At 50.6% G+C, this 21,347-nt stretch overlaps 1 protein-coding gene and 1 pseudogene across 1 annotated transcript; one reads left to right on the top strand and one right to left on the bottom strand.

Annotated features, from left to right (window-relative positions):
* Positions 1–5,368: 5,368 nt before the first annotated feature.
* LOC105473860 (arachidonate 15-lipoxygenase type B) lies at positions 5,369–15,240 on the bottom strand. The gene is made up of 14 exons (XM_011727999.3): positions 14,995–15,240; positions 14,690–14,909; positions 14,313–14,394; positions 11,872–11,994; positions 11,479–11,582; positions 9,416–9,588; positions 9,033–9,179; positions 8,730–8,933; positions 7,672–7,758; positions 7,350–7,519; positions 7,047–7,168; positions 6,716–6,816; positions 6,470–6,640; positions 5,369–6,000 (listed from the first exon to the last, which is right to left on the bottom strand). Exons 1-14 carry the CDS (start codon positions 15,139–15,141, stop codon positions 5,821–5,823), a joined length of 2,031 nt encoding a protein of 676 aa, XP_011726301.1. The 5' UTR covers positions 15,142–15,240; the 3' UTR covers positions 5,369–5,820.
* A 4,735-nt stretch (positions 15,241–19,975) lies between these two features.
* Positions 19,976–20,073, top strand: LOC112425341 (small nucleolar RNA U13; annotated as a pseudogene).
* Positions 20,074–21,347: the final 1,274 nt, after the last annotated feature.

The raw sequence follows: 21,347 nt of genomic DNA, 5'->3' as shown, positions 1-21,347 counted from the left end.
AGTCCCAGCTACTCGGGAGGCTGAGGCAGGAGAATGGCATGAACCTGGGAGGTGGAGCTTGCAGTGAGCCGAGATTGCGCCACTGCACTCCAGCCTGGGTGACAGAGCGAGACTCCGTCTCAAAAAAAACAAAACAAAAAAACACAAAAGGGATCATGTACTTCTCATAGTGTGACTTGTTTTCTACCTATATTATAGAACATCATCATTAATGCAGTCAAGTGCCAACTTGACTGCATTGAGGAATACTGAGAGAACTGGTAAAGTGTTATTTCCGGGTGTGTCTGTGAGGGTGTCTCCAGGGGAGATTGGTGGGAGTCAGTGGGCTGAGTGGGAAACGTCCACCCTCAATGTGGGCGGGCATCATCCAATCACTGTGGGTCCTGGTGGAACGAAAAAAGGGAGAAAGGGATTTCCTCCCTTTTTCTCTCTCTCCTGGAGCTGGGACACTCTCCTCCTCCTGCCCTTTGGTGATCAGAACCCTGGCTCTCCGGCTTTGGGACTCCAGGACCCATACCAGTGGCCCCCCAACCAGTGGAAGTATTCTCAGGCATTTGTTCTTGGACTGAGAATGACACCATTGGCATCCGTGGTTCCAAAGCCTTCAGACTTGGACTGAGTCATGCTGCTACTGGCATCCAAGGGTCTCCAGCTTGCAGACAGCCTGGAGTGGGACTTCTCAGCCTCCATAATCACGTGAGCCAATTCCCCTAATTTCTCCTTGTGTATCTGTCTATAGTCATGCACCACATAATGACATTTTGATCAATGATGGACGACATGTAAAACAGTGGTCCCATAAAATTATAATGAAGCTGAAAAATTCCTAATGCCTAGTGACATCATAGCTGTCAGAATGTCACAGCACAATGCATTACTCACATGTTTGTGGTGATGCTGGTCTAAGTAAAATTTTGTGCTGCCAGTCACATAAAAGTGTACGGTAATGTCCTAGGCCCTCACATTCACTCACCACGCACTCACTGACACACCCACAGCAACTTCCGGTCCTGCAGCTCCATTCATTACCCCATCGGCATCCCCGGTTCCAAGGCCTTCAGTAAATGCCTTATTTAGGTGTACCACTTTTTACCTTTAACACCATATTTTAATTGTACCTTTTCAATGTGTAGATATGTTTAGATACACAGATACCACTGTGTTACAATTGCTTATAGTATTCAGCATGGTAATGTGTTGCACGGGTTTGCAGCCTGGGAGCAACAGGCTAGACCATATAGCCGCGGTGTGTGGTAGACGCTACCATTTGAAATTGTGTAAGCACAGTCCACGGTGTTCACACAATGATGAAATCACCTAACACATTTCTCAGAACATATCCCCATCGTTAAGTAATGCATGGCTATATGTCTATTATCTATTTACTATCTATCTTCTATCTATCTATCTATCTTCTATCTACTATCTTCTATCTAATATCTATCATCTATCTACTATCATCTATCTTCTATCTACTATCTACTATCTATCATCTATTTATCTTCTGTCTACTCTCTATCTACTATCTATCTTCTATCTATCTATCTCCTATCTACTATCTATCATCTATCTATTCATCTATCTACTATCATCTATTTATCTTCTATCATCTACTATATATCTATCTTCTATCTATCATCTATCTATCTTCTACCTATCTACTATCTATCTTCTATTATCTGTCATCTATCTATCTATCTATCTATTATCTATCTTCTATCTATTTACTATCCATCATAGCCCAAGGAAACCACCACTCTGGAGAGTTAACTGGATATCCCTAGAACTGAATGTTCTCTGTAACAACCTCCTCTTCTCAAGGCGGGGCAGCCAGCTGAGAGCTCTAGGGCTAGGGTTGTGTGGTGTGTATGGTGGGGGCACCTCACAGGCCCTGGGCAGAGGAGGTGGTGGTGGCTTCTCCAAGGGTGGTTAGGGACTGAGTGCTTGGATTTGCACAGCTGAGCTGCCTTGGATACTGCAGTTTCTCCTGGAAATGATAGTTGATCCCAAAAGATATATACTGAAACAAACACCAGTTTATTGAGTCAGGTGCAACTGCCCTCCAACTCACCAGTACATCCACGCATGCAACCATCCAATCACTTTCCCTTCATCTGACATTAAACAAACATTTGTTGGGTATCAATCTGAGTCAGTGCAGCACTGGGCACGAGGCCTAGCAAGTTGAGTGAGACCCAGCTCCCGCATTCAAGAAGCTCATGGTCTGGTTGGGGAGACACACAGGTAAGTGATGGGCACCACAGGGTTTTAGGAATTATTTGTGCGTTAATTCCTCCATTCAGCACGTACTTACCAAGCACCTGCAGTGTGCTGGCACTGTGATGGGCAGTTATGAACCTTGTCCTCCTGAAATGGAAATCCAGCAGTGGAGGTCAGGATGGCTAAGTCAGCTGGAAATGCCCCTGAGGAATAGGCAGTGAGGCAATAGAAGGATGAAGGAGGCACATCGGCTCATAACTGTCCCATCTTGGAAAGGACACACATCACTCCTCTGAGAATTAGTGTTTTGGCCAGAATTAGTCACATGGCCTCAACCTAACTGAAAGGCAGGCTGGGAAATGTTGGGAAGTACATGAGGTATTAGGTGAGCATAAACTCTCTCTGCTCCAGCAACCAGTGGTCTCTGCTGCTCCATGTTAAGTCAAACAGCCTCGCTCATGGAACTGAATATGGAGGCAAATAATTCAAGGATGAAAAATGGTAGGAGCTTTATTATTCCCATGGCAGTGCCTGGGGACAGCATTCATCAGTTCTTGTCCCTTGTCCCCCAGATGCTTCGAGCTTCCTGGGTTTTAGTTTCTTTCCTGAAACTGCATGATTAACTTTTTTTTTTTTTTTTGAGATGGAGTTTCGCTCTTGTTGCCCAGGCTGGAGTGCATGGTGCAATCTCAGCTCACTGCAACCTCTGCCTCCTGGGTTCAAGTGATTCTCCTGCTTCAGCCTCCCAAGTAGCTGGGATTACAGGCACCCACCACCACGCCAGGCTACTTTTTGTAGTTTTAGTAGAGACGGGGTTTCACCATATTGGTCAGGCTGGTCTTGAACTCCTGACCTCAGGTAATGCACCCACCTTGGCCTCCCAAAATGCTGGGATTATGGGTGTGAGCCACCGTGCCTGGGCTTTTTTTTTTTTTTTTTTTTGGACAAGATATTGCTCTGTTGCCCAGGCTGGAACACTGGAATGCAGTGGTGTGATTACTGCAACCTCTGCCTCCCTGGATCAAGCAGTCCTCCCACCTCAGCCTTCTGAATAGCTGGGACTATAGGCGTGAGCCACCATGCCCTGCTACTTTTTACATTTTTTTGCAGAGATGGAGTCTCACTATACTGCCCAAGCTGTCTTGAACTCCTGGGCTCAGACAATCGTCCTGCCTCGGACTTCCAAAGTGTTGGGATCACAGGTGTGAGTCCCTGCGCGTGGCCTGCATAGTCAGCTCTTTAACTTCTCAAGGAACTCCGTTTCTTTTCCATTAACTCCTTTTTTTTTTTTTTTTTTTTTTTTTTTTGAGACTGAGTCTGAGTCTGGCTCTGTCGCCCAGGCTGGAGTGCAGTGGCCGGATCTCAGCTCACTGCAAGCTCCGCCTCCCGGGTTTACGCCATTCTCCTGCCTCAGCCTCCGGAGTAGCTGGGACCACAGGCGCCCGCCACCTCGCCCGGCTAGTTTTTTGTATTTTTTAGTAGAGACGGGGTTTCACCGTGTTAGCCAGGATGGTCTCGATCTCCTGACCTTGTGATCCGCCCGTCTCAGCCTCCCAAAGTGCTGGGATTACAGGCTTGAGCCACTGCGCCCGGCTCCATTAACTCCTTTATTGCTTAAGTTAGCAGGAATTGATGGAAAGAAGTTTGACAGATACATATATCTCTAAATCACTTTTGGTATACTCACTCTCCACGAGGAATGAGCGGGTCAAATGCCGTTTGCCAGTCAGCCCTACCCCTTCTGAGGCACTGTTCTGTATTTTTCCAATGGTAGTGTTCATGTAGTTATAGTATATAAATTACATTTTTGTCCACATTGTTTTATAAAAATCAGTGAAACTGAAAAAGAAAAGCACTCATGCCTGCAATGTGAAGTAGTGATGGAAATCATTAGGTGACTTGTAAAGGAGGCATTTTGTTTTTATGCCAAAAAAGCAAAGGCCATTTTAAAATTTGGAGAGTGCTGGTCAGGTATTTTGCAGAACGCCCCTCAATTTGGGTTTGTCTGCATTTTTCTCATTATTAGACTATAGTTATGAGTTTCTAGAAGAAACCACAGAGGTGAGGTGCTCTTCTGACAACATTAGAGCAAAGCAACATGGTATCAGCAAGTTCACCTGGATCTTTTATTTACTTATTTATTTATTTAGAGACAGAGTCTCTCTCTGTTGCTCAGGCTGGAATACAGCAGCACGATCTCAGCTCACTGCAACCTCTGCCTCCGGGGTTCAAGCGATTCTCCTGCCTCAGCCTCCTGAATGGCTGGGATTACAGGCACCTGCTACCAAGCCTGGCTAGTTTTTTTGTACTTTTAGTAGAGATGGGGTTTTGCCACGTTGGCCAGGCTGGTCTTTAACTCCTGGCCTCAAGTGATTCACCTGCCTCAGCCTCCCAAAGTGCTGGGAATACAGGTGTAAGCCACCACGCCCAGACTCACCTGGATTATTTGATTAAGGTGATGTCTACCAGGTGTCTCCACTGGAGTTTTTTTTTTTTTTTAAAGGATACTTTTTTTTACCGTAACGGATGCTCACTGAATATGAGCCAGAAAAAAAACAGAATGAAAGAATGTGTATGAAATGTTGTAATTCCATCAGTGAAGATGAAATCTAGCAGCAAAGTATGACTAGAGATATGATAATGTTTTCTGATTCTCTGGAAACGGAACCTGCTTTATTAATGTACAAGTCTTTAATTTTAGGGGATGTTTTTAAGAAAGGATACATAGGCACTGCCTGCGCCGACTGGGCAGTGCGTCCTCATTCTGCCTGTTCTGCCTGGCTCCCAGTGACCCTTTTTCAGTGTTTTATTCATTTTAAAGCTGAGACAGTAGGTCACAATCAACCTCTTCGGCATTTTTTGTTTTCGTTTTTGTTTTTCTGAGATGGAGTCTCACTCTGTCACCCAGGCTGGAGTGCAGTGGCATGATCTGGTCTCACTGCAACCTCCACCTCCCAGGTTCAAGTGATTCTTCTGTCTCAGCCTCTTTAGTAGTTAGGACTACAGCCACACACCACCACGCCCAATTAGTTTTTTAATTTTTATTTTTTTGGTAGAGGTGGAGTCTTGCTATGTTTTCCAGGCTGGACTTGAACTTCTGACCTCAAGTGATTCTCCTGCCTCCATCTCCCAAAGTGCTGGGATTGCAGGCATGAGCCACTGTGCTCGGCCTCTTTGGCAGCCACTTCTTGGTGACTGTCCTTGAGTTGGGTAACCATAAGGTCCAATCAGTGGAGGCTAGTGGGCCCACGGGCAGGATTATATGCCTCCCCCCATGGCTGTAAAATGCCAAACAAAACCAACTAGCAAAACCCTCAAGGTGGGCTCTGCAGGCATTTTGAGGCTTAGAGCCTCCAAAAGGCTCAGTGGTTCTGTCCTGAGACTCTGTTATTGGTGGGTTTTTTGCTTTCTGTGTTTTGATTTTGTTTGTGTTTTTTTTTGTGTGTGTGTATGGTGGTGGGGGTGAGTTACACAGAGTCTGGTTGTCCCAGGAGAGGCACATGGAGGCCTGTTTTTCCCAGGAGTCCTTTTCTCTGGGTCCAGTTATCCTAGAGCGATGTGGTCAAAGGGATGTTATCTGGGCCTGTGTTCCCCTGGGATTTAGATGGAGACGCTGTTCTCGATGAGGGGAGGGTCTAGGTAGGTGTAGGGCAGCACCAGGCCCCGGTTCCGCTCCTGGATGGCCCCCGAGATTTGGGCCAGGTGGCTCTGGAAGGCAGCGATGCTCCGCCGAGGGGCCTCCTCTGTGAAGTGCTCATCCGGATAGGTGCCCAGGGGCCTCTGGGGACCCACCACAGGCTGGGTGAGGGGGCTGCTGAGGTCCTGCATCCCAGACTCCCTGTCCCCACTATCTGAGCAGCTGCAACTTGCCTTAGCCAGCTCTGGCCCTAGCCCCCAAGCATGGGACCTGAAGTAACCCTCGATGGGGCCTGATCCATGTCCCTCCTCTTAAACAGATAGCCACGTAAAGCTTATCTGCAGGAAGCTTTCAGGGAATGAAAGCTCAATTCGGAATTTGCAAGGAGCATAATTACACATTCCCCTTGCCACTGAGAATGGCTCTGCATCATCGCATTTTGCCATTTGACCATCGCTGTGAAATGTCCAAGGCTCGTGTGTCCCACTGGAGGGTCAGTGGGGCAAGGGGACCTGCGCCCTGATGGCAGGGTTGAGTCTGGGCCAGCAGGGTAAACATCACACCTTCCCTTACCCCAGTGCGGCCCAGCCTGGCCCCCAGCCCCACACTCACTCGGTCTCCAGGCTCCTTGCTCAGCAACCAGAGAGCAAGGATGACATCACATGTGGCATTGACGGGTGGGAGGGTGGCTATGAAGCCCTCACGTGTTGCCAGGCCTTTGGAGGTGGGTGGTGGCAGCTGCATGCTGGGTGGCAGGTTGGGCATCCAAGCACAGGCGTCAAACTGAAGGCCGAGAGGGCAGAATGAGGCGGAGGAGCTGGGTCACCTCCACCCTGCCACCCCAGGCGCTGGCCTCACCTGCCCTGCACTGACGGCCGCATGCTTGGCTGAGCAGTTGAATATCACCATGGTGACATACTGCACCAGGGCTTCCCGGGTCTCCAGTGAGGAGGGTATACCTGCGAGGAGAGCTGGGCTGGGATGGGGCTTCCAGGGGCCTGAGGACCCTGCTGCGGAGGCTTGAGGGTGAGCCTTGAGGGTGGGGAACAGGCGGATGGGGTCACTCAAATGCGCACTCTGCAGGGGGTGGGGGACACAGGGACAGGGTCACTCAAATGCATGCTTTGCAGGGGGTGGGGGACACAGGGATGGCGTCACTCAAATGCGCCTAGGGCTGAGTTCTCCATACCTGAGCTCCCCTGGTTTAGAAAACCTTTGGAGAAGATCTCTCTGACCCAGGCCTGGAGCTCTCTGTCATCTTGGACAGACTCATCGTTTGGGTAGTAGATACCGATGATTTCAGAGACAAAGCTGCAATGCACCCAGGTTCAGGCCCAGCCTCCAACCCCAACCCACTCTGAGGAATGCCTCTGTTTAGTGTCATGAATGTCCAGCCCTCCTCCTCAACGTGAGCCTCCCTGGGGCCTCAGTCTCCTTCTCTGTCTTCCCGTGTCCCTGACCAGCCCTCGGCTCTCCAGGGACGGCCCCTCACCGTTCCACTGCACCCCAGATCTGCATCCCATCATCACGGTAGTAGTAGCCTGGGATGTCTTCAACTCCTCGGGTCCGGATATCCTCAGGCAGACACAGGAGAGAATAGTTCAGCTGCTTCATGTTCCTCTGTATCAACTCAGAGAAGCCCTCGATGCCGATGCCTGTGGACTGACGGACAGGACTCTTGGGTCCTGCAGACCTTGCTCCAGAAGCAGGAGGTAGCACTGGTGTCGGGGAGACAGGCCACTGCTACCCCAGGACCTCAAATTCCTCACATTGAAGGAGTGGCCTGCCCACTCCCACCCCAACACAGCTCTCACCCTGTCCACCACCTGGCCCGGCACGATTAGCAGCTCCCGGGCGAGCATGTTGATGTGCAGCGTGTACCGGGTGTGCGGGATCAGCAGCTGCGTGGCAGGAACAGCAGAGCTGGGGGAGGCCTGGGTCTTTCTGGCCCCGGACCTTCCCCCACAAAGGCACCAGCCCTGCAAGTCACTTGGAAAGAAGCAACAGGAATGAGAGGAGGCAGCCTGGGACAGGGGTCTGAGCCCTGGAGTTCCTGCTGGGCTCCACCAGCAGCTTGTTCTGGGAGCTCAGGTGTGCTCCTTCCTCTCCCTGAGCCTCAGGTCATTTTGTCAAATGCTGGTGCTGATGTAGCTGAGCCCTGTGTCTTCTGCCTCTGGCATCCTGTGATTTCCTAGCCCCTGGGCGGGGAAGGCACTAGGAAAACCAGGGCCTGTGGGCCTGGCAAGGTGGAGCCGTCCACCAGAGCCCACCTCTGAGTGCCAGGCCCCAGAAGCTGCAGATAGTCAGAAACAACCAGATGGGATGTAAGAGCACAGAGTAGGGCCCACATCCGGGACCCAGGAGACGTCTAGAAGGATCAGAGTATTTGAGCGGCGGCTGTGGGTGAACCCTGGGAGGGAGCCATCCTGCCCTTCGCAGAGGAGATGCCTCGAATCCATGCCGCCTGAAAGTTAGCAGGGTCTAGGAAACCTATAGAACCCACCCTAGAGCACGGGGGCCTCCCACCCAGCCCTCCCCCATCCCAGAACTATCTGCGGAAAACCTATCAGTCTCTCAAAGCCGTGTTCACACTTTGGCACCTGCCACCCCCAGGTCCTTCCCTTCCTAAGATTTGGGCTTCTATGATGGCTGCTGATGCCATCTGATCTCCCTGAAGAAGGGAGCCTCTCCGGGGTACCTCATTTATCTTACTCAGGGCCTGCTGGAGAGCAGGCTCCCGGGGGAGTTGTGGTGAAGCGGACGGGGGAGCCCTGCAACCCAGCTTGCACGGTTATGGCCATGTGAGGAAAGGCTGCTTAGAAGAGGCACAGAGGCATGGGCACAGGCCGGGCCACCTTGTCAAGCCACTGACCTTGAAGAGAGGGTGGCAGTGGGGCAGCTGGCGCAGGGTAGCCAGGGTGAAGGCCTCAGGCAGCAGGTGTGAGTGCAGCAGGTGTGTGAGGGCCTCATGGAAGGAGAACTCGGCATTGCGCACCCAGGTCTTGGCCAGTAACCAGTCCCACTCGTCGTCAGTGGGCAGGAAGATGGGGCTGTGGGGGCCGGGGGACTGGCTGAGCTGGGGGGAGGCGGGTGGGGAGAGAGACAGCCATGAGTGTCTGCCAATCATTCAGTCTGACCCTCCTCGCCCCTGCCCTGCCCCTGCCTGACTGCAGACCTGGATGGCGAGAGGCAGCAGCGGCCCGCAGCCCGGGCTCTGGTATAGCAGGGTCATTGGGGCCGCAGAGAACTGGGGCTTCCCATTAATGACGTTGGTATGGATGCCGGAGAGGATGCCGTGATCCACCAAGAACAGGGAGCCCTTCTGCAGAACAAAGGACAGCTGGGGCTACCACCTGGTTTTCTAAAGGAAGGGGGTGGGGTGGTAGAAGGGAGAGGATTCAGGGCTGGGAGAGGAGTGTGTTTCGGGAGAGTGTGCTTGGCACGCAGAACACAGTAGGTCCCTAACAAATGTGAGTGCGTCCCTCTGTCTCCAATAGGGGAAGGGTGCGAAGGCACTGAGATGGGACTGTGAAGAGCCTGGATCCCTGCACCCCTCACCTCTAGTTCAGCCTGCAGGCTGGTCCCAGGGCCCAACACTGAGGCCACCATGGCATCAGTGACGGGGAAATTCTTTGGGAGGTAGTGACAGCGGCGGATCAGGACAGGGTTGAGACCATTCAGGAACTGGGAGGCGAAGAAGGCATCCTCCTGCCAGTGCTCAAATGCGTGCTCTGCAGGGGGTGGGGGACACGGGGACGGGGTCACCCCAGCTCCCACAGGCCTCTGCCTAACCTTCACAGTGGGTCCTCGGGATTACCTCCCCTGCCCCTTGTCCTCAGTCACTGCCTCCTCATCCAACAGCACATCAGAGTCCCCAGCCCATCCATCCCAGTGTCTGCCTAACACCCGCCCTGGATAACTCAAATGCAACATGTTGGAGACCAAATACAGATTCTTCCTACAGCTCAGGTTGGTCCCATTGCCTGATATTTGGGAAATGGCAGATCCATCCCCACCCAGTTGCCTACAGAGGAGACTGGGGACCTCTTTTTTTCTTTTCTTCTTTCCCCTTTTCTTTTCTTTCTTTTTTTTTTTTTTTTTCCAAGATAGGCTGTGTTGCTGGGTTGCCCAAGCTGGAGTCCAGTGGTGCAACCTCGGCTCACTGCAACCTCTGCCTCCTGGGTTCAAGCGATCCTCCTGCCTCAGCCTCCCAAGTAGCTGGGATTACAAGCACACACCAGCATGCCTGGCTAATTTTTGTATTTTTGGTAGAGACAGGGTTTCTCCATGTTGCTCAGACTGGTGTTGAACTCCTGGGCTCAAGTGATCCATCTGCCTCGGCTTCCTCCCTCCGTCCCTCCCTCCCTCCCTTCCTTCTTTCCTTCTTCTTCTCTCTCTCTTTCTCTCTTTGCAGGGTCTCACTCTCTTGCTTGGCTGGAGTGCAGTGGGGCTATCTCGGCTTAGTGCAACCTCCATCTCCCAGGCTTAAGCAATTCTCAGGCCTCAGCCTCTTGAGTAGTAGCTGGGACCACAGGCACGTGCCATCACATCCAGCTAATTTTTGTATTTTTAGTAGAGATGGGGATTTGCCATGTTGGCCATCCTGGTCTCAAACTCCTGACCTCATGCAACCCACCTACCTGGGCCTTCCAAGTGCCGGTATTACAGGTGTGAGCCACCACGCCCAGCTGGAGCCTGGGGACCTCTCTTGGCAGCACCCCCAACCTATCATATCCCATTGATTCTCCATCCTGAGTACCTCAGTCCACCCGTCCACTCCAATGCATTGCCACTGCCTTGCTGAGGCCACCGTCCTCTGGTGACCACAGCCAGAGCCTCATAGCAGATTCTCATAGCCTCTTGCCCCCCCCCCCCCCCCCCCCGCCAGTAACTCCCCCCGAGCAGTGCATAGTGACCACATTATTCCCCTGCTGGTAACCAATCAAGCACTGGGCTGAGGAAAGACCCAAGTCCTGCCGTGGCCGACACAGTCCTGTGCGACCCCTGTGCACCTTCCTGCTCCTTCTCTCACCCTCCTTCTCTTGCTCATTGCACTTTGATCACAATGGTGTTTTCTTTCCTCTGAAGATGGCTGATCCTTCTGTCTTCAGGGCCTTCACACTCACTGTTCCCCGAACTGCTCTCTGCCCCCACAGCCCATCCTTGGCACTGCTAAGGCCTACTCAACTTCGGGGTCTCAGCATAGTTCACCCCCTTAGGAGAGCTTTCCTGGGGCCCTCTCCAGGGTACGGCAGGTGCCCCCCTTTACACACCCACTGGATCCAATGAGCATGTTTCACAGTGTAACGAATTATTTGATTTTGAGTCTAATTAACACCAACTGGCCTGCTCAACTGTGAGCCCGTGAAGAACCATGCATCCCCTAACCCGGTGTCTGATATGTAGCAGCTCAACAAATGTCTGTTGGATTAGAAGGTGTTAGAAGGTCAGGGGTCCCCTCCGTCCATATTCTCTTTTGTCTCTGTGGGGAAAAGTAAGGTCTAGCAAGGGCCTGCTCAGGGTTACATAGCAAATTGGTGCTTGGTTTTCTGACACTGTGGACAGCTACAGGAGTTGATGCCCCAGGAAAGAGGTCAGGATCCCTGGCCCAAGCTCCTCACCAGCTGCTGGCGTCTTCCGGAAGTTGAAGATCCTTTTCATCTCATTCAGACTCCTCCAGAGCCCCTTGCGGTCCAGCAACCCCTTGATTTTCATCTCTGCAAACCTGCCAGGGGATGTGAGGGGTGGGGAGTGGGCAGGAGGCCCTGGGAGACTCTTCCCTGTCAGCCAGCCTTATGCCTCTTGGGATCCTGAACCAGCCTTTGGGCCTAAGATAGTCACCGCCCCTAAGGTAGCTGTTGCTCTGGGGGATTGGCAGTGGCTAGGAGGCTGTTTCCTGGATAGGACTATGTGACTCATATCACTGAGGGTGGTGGAACTGACTAGGGGAGGGCAGAAGGCAGGGGTCATAGGGCATCTGAGGCCTAGGGGCAGGGCAGGGTGGGCATCCTCACGCAGAGCCAGCCTGTAGATAAAAGTTAGCATTCTTGGCTGTGGAGTATTTGATATTGAGGTCCAAGTCTTTCACTGTCCTTTTATCCAGGCAATGAGGCCAGCCTGGGTTGTAAGCCTTCCACCTGGAGGGTAGAGAGGGAAAGTGGTCAGCAAGAGGCCTCAGGGAGCCCCTTCACTAGGTTAGATGGAGTGGCAGTCCCCTTGGGGGCCCTGGTCAGAGCCAGACCCCTTCAGCCAAGGAGGGCCCTCCTGGCATCTGCCCCTCCATTCTACACGAGGCTGCGAGGGAGCTGCCATTTTCCCACAGTGAGCTGGCTCCCCTGGTCAAGGGTGATTGGTCCAGAGTTGAGCACCTGACTAGAACTGCACCAATCAGAGTCCTTTCCAGGGAATTTGAAATTGGGGCTGAGCCTGAGAGGTGGTCTCTCTCTGGATATGTGGATTACAGCAGTAAATACAGACTGTTAGCCATGGCCATTTTCCACTGGGTGGACAATTCCTGCCTGTGTTTCCGTAAGTGCCTCTGTGTCTGGCTGACAAACTCTTTTTTTCTGCGTGCTAGTTGGAGTTAGCTTTTGTTCTTACAACTATAGAAGTCCCGACTAACACAGATGCATCTTGTAGAGGGGAGATTGTCCCGAGACAGGGGCTGCACGGAAGGTTTCAGTTGCCTTTGGTAGGCGTCCCATAGAGAGGCAATTCAGCCTCCACAGTTAAGGCTTAGGGGGAGCCGCCTAAGGCATCTCTAAATTCTATTCTCAAACAAGCAACACAGCCGAAGACCTTCCAGCAAAATGGTAAAACCATGGCTCTGCAAACTTGATGACCCCTAGCCAGTCATCCTCTCACTCATTCATTCTTTGATTCATTCAAACCTTGCTTTTGGGTTTGAGCTTTCAACTTCAAAGAAAAATTTGCAATTAAAGTACACTGCCGCCAGGTGGTGGCCAAACCCTGCCTCTCAGACTTTAATCCCTCTCACCTAGAGATCTTGGTTAAATGCAGATTCTGATTTCTAACAAGCTCCCAGGCAATGCTGTTGCTATGGATCTGAGGCCTCACTGTACGTATTATAAGAGCCTAGAGTGTTGGAACAGAGTTAACTGAAAGACAGGAACAACAGCAAGAGCACACATTTGTGCAAGGCTTGGCAGCTGACTAGCTACATTCTTAACCATTTTCTCATTTGTTCCTCCTAACCCAAACGAGATTGGTATTCTTAGTTTCTTTTACAGAAGAAAATAAGAATCAAAGAGATGAAATAATTGGTCTAAGATCTCACAGCTCGTTCTGGCAGAGCCTAGGCTGACCCTGGGTCTCCACGGACACAGTAGACCTCAATGTCTATTCCCTCTCTTGGGGCTGCTGCTGGCAGATTTAGTGCAATGGCTTCCTTAGGGGTGGAATTCACGACACATGGAGAATCACCAGGAACCAAATGAGCCTGTGGCTGCTCTGATCCCAGAGACCAGGAACAAAAGCCTGCAGCCCAGGCTTTAGATGGCAGATGAGTTGGCCAGATCAAGATCTTTTGAAAGTCTGCTCTTGAGTGCAGTTCCGGGCTTTGTGCCAAGGGAATCCTCACTAGCGGCTCCAACTCCTCTGCAATCTCCAAGTCCCAGTTTTCCCCTGTGACCTCCAATGCTGAGCCCAGAGCACAGAAAGAGCCCCCATCTCACCCCTTGCTAGCCCTGGAGGGTGAGTTTCCTGGGGCTTGAGAGGTGTGTTTCTCCTCTGCTCAGATTTCTGGGAGGATACAACAAGATGATGCATGAAAAAGTCCCAGGACAAGGAAGACACCAGCAAAGGTAAGGCATTTAGAGGAGTTTTTCTTTTCCCTCCCTCCCTCCCTTCCTTCCTTTCATTCTTTTGTTCTTTCTTTCTGACCGAGTTTTACTCTGTTGCCCAGGCTGGAGTATAATGGCATGATCTCGGCTCACTGCAACCTCTGCCACCCAAGTTCAAGCTATTCTTCTGCCTCAGCCTCCCAAGTAGCTGAGATTACAGGTGCCTGCCACCATGCCCAGCTAATTGTTGTATTTTTAGTAGAGATGGGGTTTCGCCCTGTTGGCCAGGCTGGTCTCGAACTACAAACCTCAGGTGATCCGCCTGCCTCGGCCTCCCAAAGTGCTGAGATTACAGGTGTGAGCCACCACTGCACCTGGCCCTAGAGCAGTGTTTTTCAAACGTCAGTGGCCACCAGAGTCATCTGGAAGGCTTGTCAAAACAAAAATTCCCACTTTTCACCCTCAGTGTGTAGTAGTTTGGAGGTGGCCTGAGAATTTGCATTTCTATACGTTCCTGCAGATGCTGCTGGTCCCGGAGCAGCTTTGATAGGAGAGGTGGAGGCAGGGGCTTTTAATCTCTGTCATGACCAGGACACTCAAGCTGCCCCTCATCCCTTGGGCACCCCCTCCCCCAACAGTAACCCCCTCCTCACTGGTACATCTCCTGCCGGGCCTGCAGCTCCTCCTGGCGCTGTTGCTGGAGCAGGGGGTGGTGGTCTGCCCTGGACACCTTGGCTGTGGCAGAAGGGGAGTAGGTTGGGGCGGGGAGAGAAACTCCCCATCACTATCCCAGCCACACCCTCCCCATGATTGCTACCGTCTACCAGATCCCCTCCTCCCATAAGTACAGTTTCTCCTACGCCAGGCTGCCACCTCGCCCTCCCCAAGGCCCCACTAGCCTCCCTCCTCTGCTGGCTATTCTGTGGCCACACCAGCTCACCTCTCCACTTCACCTGCCCTTCTCTCCAACCCCCAGTCCCCTACCCCTTCCTGTGCTCCCCCTGCAGCCCCAGCCTGGCCCGCCCCTCACCTGTCCCCTCCTGTAGCACCAGGCTCCCCGCCCCCTCCAGCCACTGGTAGCAGGGGAAGAGGAGGGGGCCGCCCCGCGGCGGTGTCAGCTGGAACCAGCGGCAGAACCAGGCGTCCGGGGCCAGGGGCCCGAGCAGGGGCAGCGCTGGGGGCGCCTTGTGCACGCGCAGCAGCAGCACTTGGCCCACGTCCTTCGGGAGCGTCACCTGGAAGTCCTCCTCCTGAGGGGAGGTTTTAGTATGCGTCAGGCCGGACCCTCCTGCTCGCCCCCTTCACCTCCACCCCTACCCACTCCCAGGCACTCACAGCGCCCGCAGTGAACTCCTTGCCGAGATTGTCCAGGGGCAGTGGGGGGCTCTCTTCCTGGGTCCCCACGATGCTGACAGACACTTTGTCCCATGTGCCAGCCCCGAAGGCCTTCCCGGTGGACACCCTGACCCTGAAATCGGCCATGGTGCCAGCCTAAGACCAGCCCTCTACTGCGCACAAGGCTGCAGAGCTGGGCTCACCCCTGGGACACGCCCCGCTCTACCCCTGATTATTGCCACTGACTCCAAGCCGGGTGGACTCCTCTAAAAACCACGTCCGCTTCTGGGCGGGGCGGGGAGGGGCGGGGCGGAGAGGCTGGAACTTGCAACTAAGGTGGAGGTGGGCGGGGGATTGGCAGTGCTGGGAACAGGAGGGACTAAGAATACCCTGAGATTTCGGGAACAGGGCCTTTCAGTGATGGTGCCACGCCAGGGAGCCAGAGTTGGGACCCAGTTGGGGTGGGGGTAGATTTGTGCACAGCACCTCTGTTTGTTTTCCTTCTTAGCCTTAGAAGTCTATGGAGAAACATCACCCCTCTTCCCACAACTCTTCTTGGGCCTACGTTCATTTTACTTATTTAGTTAGTTAGTTAGTTAGTTAGTTAGTTAGTTAGTTAGTTTTGAGACAGAGTCTCCCTCTGTCGCCAGGCTGGAGTGCAGTCTCGGCTCACTGGAACCTCCACCTCCTGGGTTCAAGCGATTCTCCTACCTCAGCCTCCCCAGTAGCTGAGACTACAGGTGAGCACCACCACGCCCAGCTAATTTTTGTATTTTTGGTAGAGACGGGGTTTCACCATGTAGGCTAGGATGGTCTTGATCTTTTGACCTTGTGATCCGCCTGCCTCAGCCTCCCAAAGTGCTGGGATTACCAGCATGAGCCACCGCGCCTGGCCCACATTCATTATTTTATTTCATTCAATAACTAATGTTCAGAACTACCTCTGTGCCAGACGCTATGCTCACTGCTAGGGATAAAGGCCCAGGCAAGACCTAGTGCTTGCTTTCATGGAGATTAAAAATCAAGGGTGAGGCCGGGCACAGTTGCTGGCCAACATGGTGAAACCATGTCTCTACTAAAAATACAAAAAACTTAGCCAAGCATGGTGGCGGGCATCTGTAATCCCAGCTACTCAGGAGGCTGAGGCAGGAGAATCGCTTGAACTCAGGAGGCGGAGTTTTCAGTGAGCTGAAATTGTGCCATTGCACTCCAGCATGGGTGACAGAGCAAATCTCTGCCAAAAAAAAAAATGAAGTGTGAGAGAAAATAAGTAAACCAATACATAATTTCAGATGATAGTAAGTGCAATGAAGGAAATGAAACAGACTGATGTGAAGGAGTGAGAAGCAGAGTGGGAAAGGAGGCCCTCAGAGGCTCAGAGGAAGTGAAAGGATCTGTCCGGGGAAGAGAGTTTTGTGCAGAGGAAACTGTTCCTGCAGGGGCCCTGCAGTTAGGAAAAGTTTGGCTTGTTGGAGGAGGGAAAGGCAAGAGCACAGTGAGGGAGGGATTTGGGGAAGAGATGTCAAGGGGAAGTTACGGATTTGGGCTTTGGGGAAATAACAGATTTGGGGTTTTCGGTCTGGAAATGCTAAGTTTGAGATGACCATTAGACATCCAAGTGGAGAACTCACATATGGGCATAGAGCTCAGGACTCCAGGTGTGCATCTTCGAGTCACAAGCACACAGGTGTGTCTATACCACAGGCTGGTGGAGATCACTAGGCAGAGAATATCCCATAAGTGGAGAGGAGAAGAGGCACGAGCTGTGCTCTAAGGCCCTCTGATATTTGGAAGTCATGCAAAGGAGTGGAAGCAGCAAAGATCAGTCAATGAGGTAGGAGGAGAACGATGCTGATAGACACTTTGTGCCATTGTGTCTGTCACAGTGTTTCATGAAGGCCAACTGAAGTGAGAGTGACTTATCATATGGTATATATACACAATGGAATACTATGCAGCCATAAAAAAGAATGAGATCGTGGCCAGGTGCAGTGTCTCACGCCTGTAATCCCAGCACTCTGGGAGGCTAAGGCAGGTGGATCACGAGGTCAGGAGTTCGAGACCAGCCTGGCCAACATGGTGAAACCCCATCTCTATTAAAAATACAAAAGTAAGCTGGGCGTGGTGGCACCTGCTTGTAATTCCAGCTACTCAGGAGGCTGAGGCAGGAGAATCACTTGAACCCGGGAGGCAGAGGTTGCAGTGAGCTGAGATCGTGCCACTGCACTCCAGCCTGGGCAATGGAGCAAGACTTCGTCTCAAAAAAAAAAAAAAAAAAAGAACGAGATCGTGTCCTTTGCAGGAACATGGATGGAGCTGGCGGCCATTATCCCTAGCAAACTAACGCAGGAACAGAAAACCAGTATTGCATGTTTCAGTTCCTACTTTCAGTTCGTTAGGATATATACCAAGTGGTAGAATTGCTGGAGCATAAGGTAACTGTATGTTTAATTTTTTTTTTTTTTTTTTTGAGACTGAGTCTCGCTCTGTTGCCCAGGCTGGAGTGCAGTAGCATGATCTCCGCTCACTGCAACCTCTGCTTTCCGGGTGTAAGCAATTCTCCTGCCTCAGTCTCCTAAGTAGCTGGGATTACAGGCGCCTGCCACCTCGCCCAGCTAATTTTCGTATTTTTAGTAGAGACAGGGTTTCACCACATTGGCTGGGCTGATCTTGAACTCCTGACCTCAGGTGATCCACCCGCCTTGGCCACCAAAAGTGCTGGGATTACAGACGTGAGCCATCACACCCAGTCTATATGTTTAATGTTTTGAGGAACCACCATACTATTTTCCACAATGGATGCCACATTTTACATTCCTACCAGCAGTGCAGGAGGAGGGTTCTAGTTTGTCCACCAATGCTTGTTATTTTCTGTTTATTTGATAATAGACATTTTAATGGGCTTGAATTGGTATCTCATTGTGGTTTTGATCTTCATTTCCCTCATAATTGGTAATGTTAAGCATCTTTCCATGTGCTTGTTGGCCATTCATGTATCACCTTTGGAGCAATGTCTGTTAATGTCCTTTGCCCAAACCATCCATTCTTTTTTGTTTGTTTGTTTTTTTGTTTTTTTGAGACGGAGTCTCGCTCTGTCGCCCAGGCTGGAGTGCAGTGGCGCGATCTCGGCTCACTGCAAGCTCCGCCTCCTGGGTTTACGCCATTCTCCTGCCTCAGCCTCCTGAGTAGCTGGGACTACAGGCGCCCGCCACCGCGCCCGGCTAATTTTTTGTATTTTTAGTAGAGACGGGGTTTCACCGTGGTCTCGATCTCCTGACCTTGTGATCTGCCCGCCTCGGCCTCCCAAAGTGCTGGGATTACAGGCGTGAGCCACCGCGCCCGGCCCAAACCATCCATTCTTAATTCTTATCCATTGCTAGGTTGAATTTTAGATTTCTCATGTGAATCATATGCAAGACCCACACGTTTTCAAATACGTCAAATGTTTTTATTTATAGATCACTCTCTTTTTTTCCTAAAGTAGTATTTATAGTACTTTTTTTATTCATGTATCTTCAAATGGTCAAGTTTTCTTTCATACATCCAAAATGTAGTGTGATGTTTTCTTATTCACCAAATGTTAGCTCTACTTGTAGTCTGGTTCCAAACTAATCAGCCTGCTTTTAAATTTTAAGACATTTATTGAAAAAAAATTTTTTTTTCTTTTTTCTTTTTTTGAGACGGAGTCTCGCTCTGTCGCCCATGCTGGAGTGCAGTGGCTCAATCTCGGCTCACTGCAACCTCTGCCTCACGGGTTCACACCATTCTCCTGCCTCAGCCTCAGAGTAGCTGAGACTACAGGTGCCCGCCACCACGGGCACCTGTATTTTTTTGTATTTTTAGTGGAGACGGGATTTCACCGTGTTAGCCAGGATGGTCTCGATCTCCTGACCTCTTGATCTGCCCGCCTCGGCCTGCCAAGACATTTGTTGAAAATTGATAGGATCAAACCAAACTGAAGTGGTATAATTTTTGAACATTGGATTGTACATTATTGTAAGGGTACCACTAACCATTATTATAAATGATAAGTTAGTGATTATAGCTCCTTTTGTGATAATTAGATCACTCTCATAATACAAATCAATATTGCAGGTATCCATGTGCCCAAATCCGGTGAGTCTAGGAAAAAGTGAAAATGCTTTATTGTCTATTCATCCTAAAATAAATACATCCTTGGATACTTAGAAATTTCAGTGAATCTATTTTAAAGGAAACTTTGTGTAATTATCGTAAATCGAAAATTCATTTCATTTCCCATAATAGAAGGTAAGAATGCAATGAAAACCGAACAGTGTAATTCAATTCCAGGTAGATTCCATTGCCTGCGGCCTGCTCCCTGTTCCAGAAGATTATCTAATGCTAAAAGGGTGCTCAAAACATATCAATACCAAATTGACACTTTCTCCCTGAAAAAGGGAATTGATTTGCGGTATTATCTCAATTAAACCTGTGATCCTGCACCTCCAAGGACTTATCCTGGAGTAGCATTGCTCAACGTATGGCAAGCAGACGGCTGGCATCAGATGTCTTTGAATGCTTGTTAAAAATGTCAGTTCCGGGTCAGGTGCAGAGGCTCACACCTGTAATCCCAGCACTTTGGGAGGCAGAGGTGGGTGGATCACTTGAGGTCAGGGGTTCGAGACCAGCCTGGCCAACATGGCAAAACCCCATCTTTACTAAAAATACAAAAATTAGCTGGGTCTGGTGGTGGGCGCCCATGGTCCCGGCTACTCAGGAGACTGAGGCAGGAGAATCACTTGAACCCAGGACACAGATTCCAGTGAGCCGAGATCATGCCACTGCACTCCAGCCTGGGTGGCAGAATGAGCAGAGTGAGACTCTGTCTAAAAAAAAAAAGAAAGAAAGAAAGCCAGTTCCCCAGCCTTGCCTCACACCAAGGAGGGAGACTCCCCAGAAGATTAGCCAGGGAATCTACATTTTACAGTGGGGTGATTCTTCTTTAGAACCGCTGCCCTTGATCCTTTTGTACTTGGTAAACCTGATGGTTGGGTTTTTATGCTCACATATGAGATGTGCCTGTCTCAAACCTTGTTACAACACATTACCCTTCCCACTTAAAAGGTTAGAAAAATAGAACCTTTGCCCTTGATCATTTAAATATTTTATTACGTTCTGTCCTACAGCTCATGATGATCTCAGACAGGTTGAACAGGAGTCGTCATCCAACCCCTCAAGATATAGATGAAGAAATCTGAGCCCTGACTGGGAAAGGGGTTTACTTGAGATTTAAAAATGTCCATTGAGTCATGTGCACCCCATCTTTGAACCCATGAATGATTTGGCTCCTGCCTACCTTTCTTTTTTTGAGATGGAGTCTTGCTCTGTTGCCCAGGCTGGAGTGCAATGCACCATCTCAGCTCACTGCAACCTCTGCTTCCTGGGTTCAAGCGATTCTCCTGCCTCAGCCTCCTGAGTAGCTGGTAGTACAGGTGCCCATCACCATGCCTGGCTAATTTTTTTGTATTTTTAGTAGAGACGAAGTTTTGCCACATTGGCCAGGCTGGTCTCAAACTCCTGACCTCAGGTGATCCACCCGCCTCAGCCTCCTAAAGGGCTGGGATTACAGGCGTGAGCCACTGCACCAGGCCTTTGTTTCCCTCACCCCCACTCCCTCCCTCCCTCCCTTCCTTCCTTCCTCTTTCCTGTCTTCTCTTTTTCTTCCTTTTAAATTCTAATATTCTCATCAAAGTTGTAGATGCATATGATTTAAAGAGTCAAGTAGGTCTACAAATCTCTCACCAACAACTGCCTCCTGCTCCATTTCTGTGCTTTCCCTGTCATGAAAGACAATAACTTTCACTACTTTCCTTGATAATCTAAACCGCTACATCTCAAAATAGCATGCATGCATTGTTTATGTAATGATTTTTCAGCTTTAGGCAAATATTGGCTTCCCCCTATGGAAGATAGGATTTTGTTTTTTAGATGGAGTTTCGCTCTTGTTACCCAGGCTAGAGTGCGATGGTGCAATCTTGGCTCACCGCAACCTCCGTCTCCTAGGTTCAAGCGATTCTCCAGCTTCAGCCTCCTGAGTAGCTGGGATAACAGGCACGCACCACCACACCTGGCTAATTTTTGTATTTTTAGTAGAGACGGGGTTTCACCATGTTGGTCAGGCTGATCTTGAACTCCTGACCTTGTGATCCACCCACCTCGGCCTCCCAAAGTGTTGGGATTACAGACGTGAGCCACTGTGCCTGGCCTGGAAGATAGGATTTCATTTTCTTTCCTAGTCTTGCTCCCATTTGCAAACCTTTCTCACCTCCCATCCTTCTAATACAGCTTCATTAGGACTGAGCAAACCGACACTCAGTGTTTACATGATTTTG

The sequence above is a fragment of the Macaca nemestrina genome, chromosome 17 (assembly GCF_043159975.1).
Source record: "Macaca nemestrina isolate mMacNem1 chromosome 17, mMacNem.hap1, whole genome shotgun sequence".
In the NCBI taxonomy this organism is placed as follows: Eukaryota; Metazoa; Chordata; class Mammalia; order Primates; family Cercopithecidae; genus Macaca; species Macaca nemestrina.
The sequence above is the reverse complement of the archived record's forward strand: the minus strand, read 5'-3'. Positions and strand labels throughout refer to the sequence as shown.

Excerpts from the sequence above, each read along its gene's own strand:
- LOC105473860 (XM_011727999.3), bottom strand. The coding sequence starts at position 15,141 with ATGGCCGATTTCAGGGTCAGGGTGTCCACCGGGAAGGCCTTCGGGGCT. Across the intron at positions 14,910-14,994 it reads AGGAGTTCACTGCGGGCGCT|GAGGAGGACTTCCAGGTGAC; the intron begins GTGAGTGCCTGG and ends ACCTCCCCTCAG. Across the intron at positions 6,001-6,469 it reads GCAAGGAGCCTGGAGACCGA|AGGCCCCTGGGCACCTATCC; the intron begins GTGAGTGTGGGG and ends GTGGGTCCCCAG.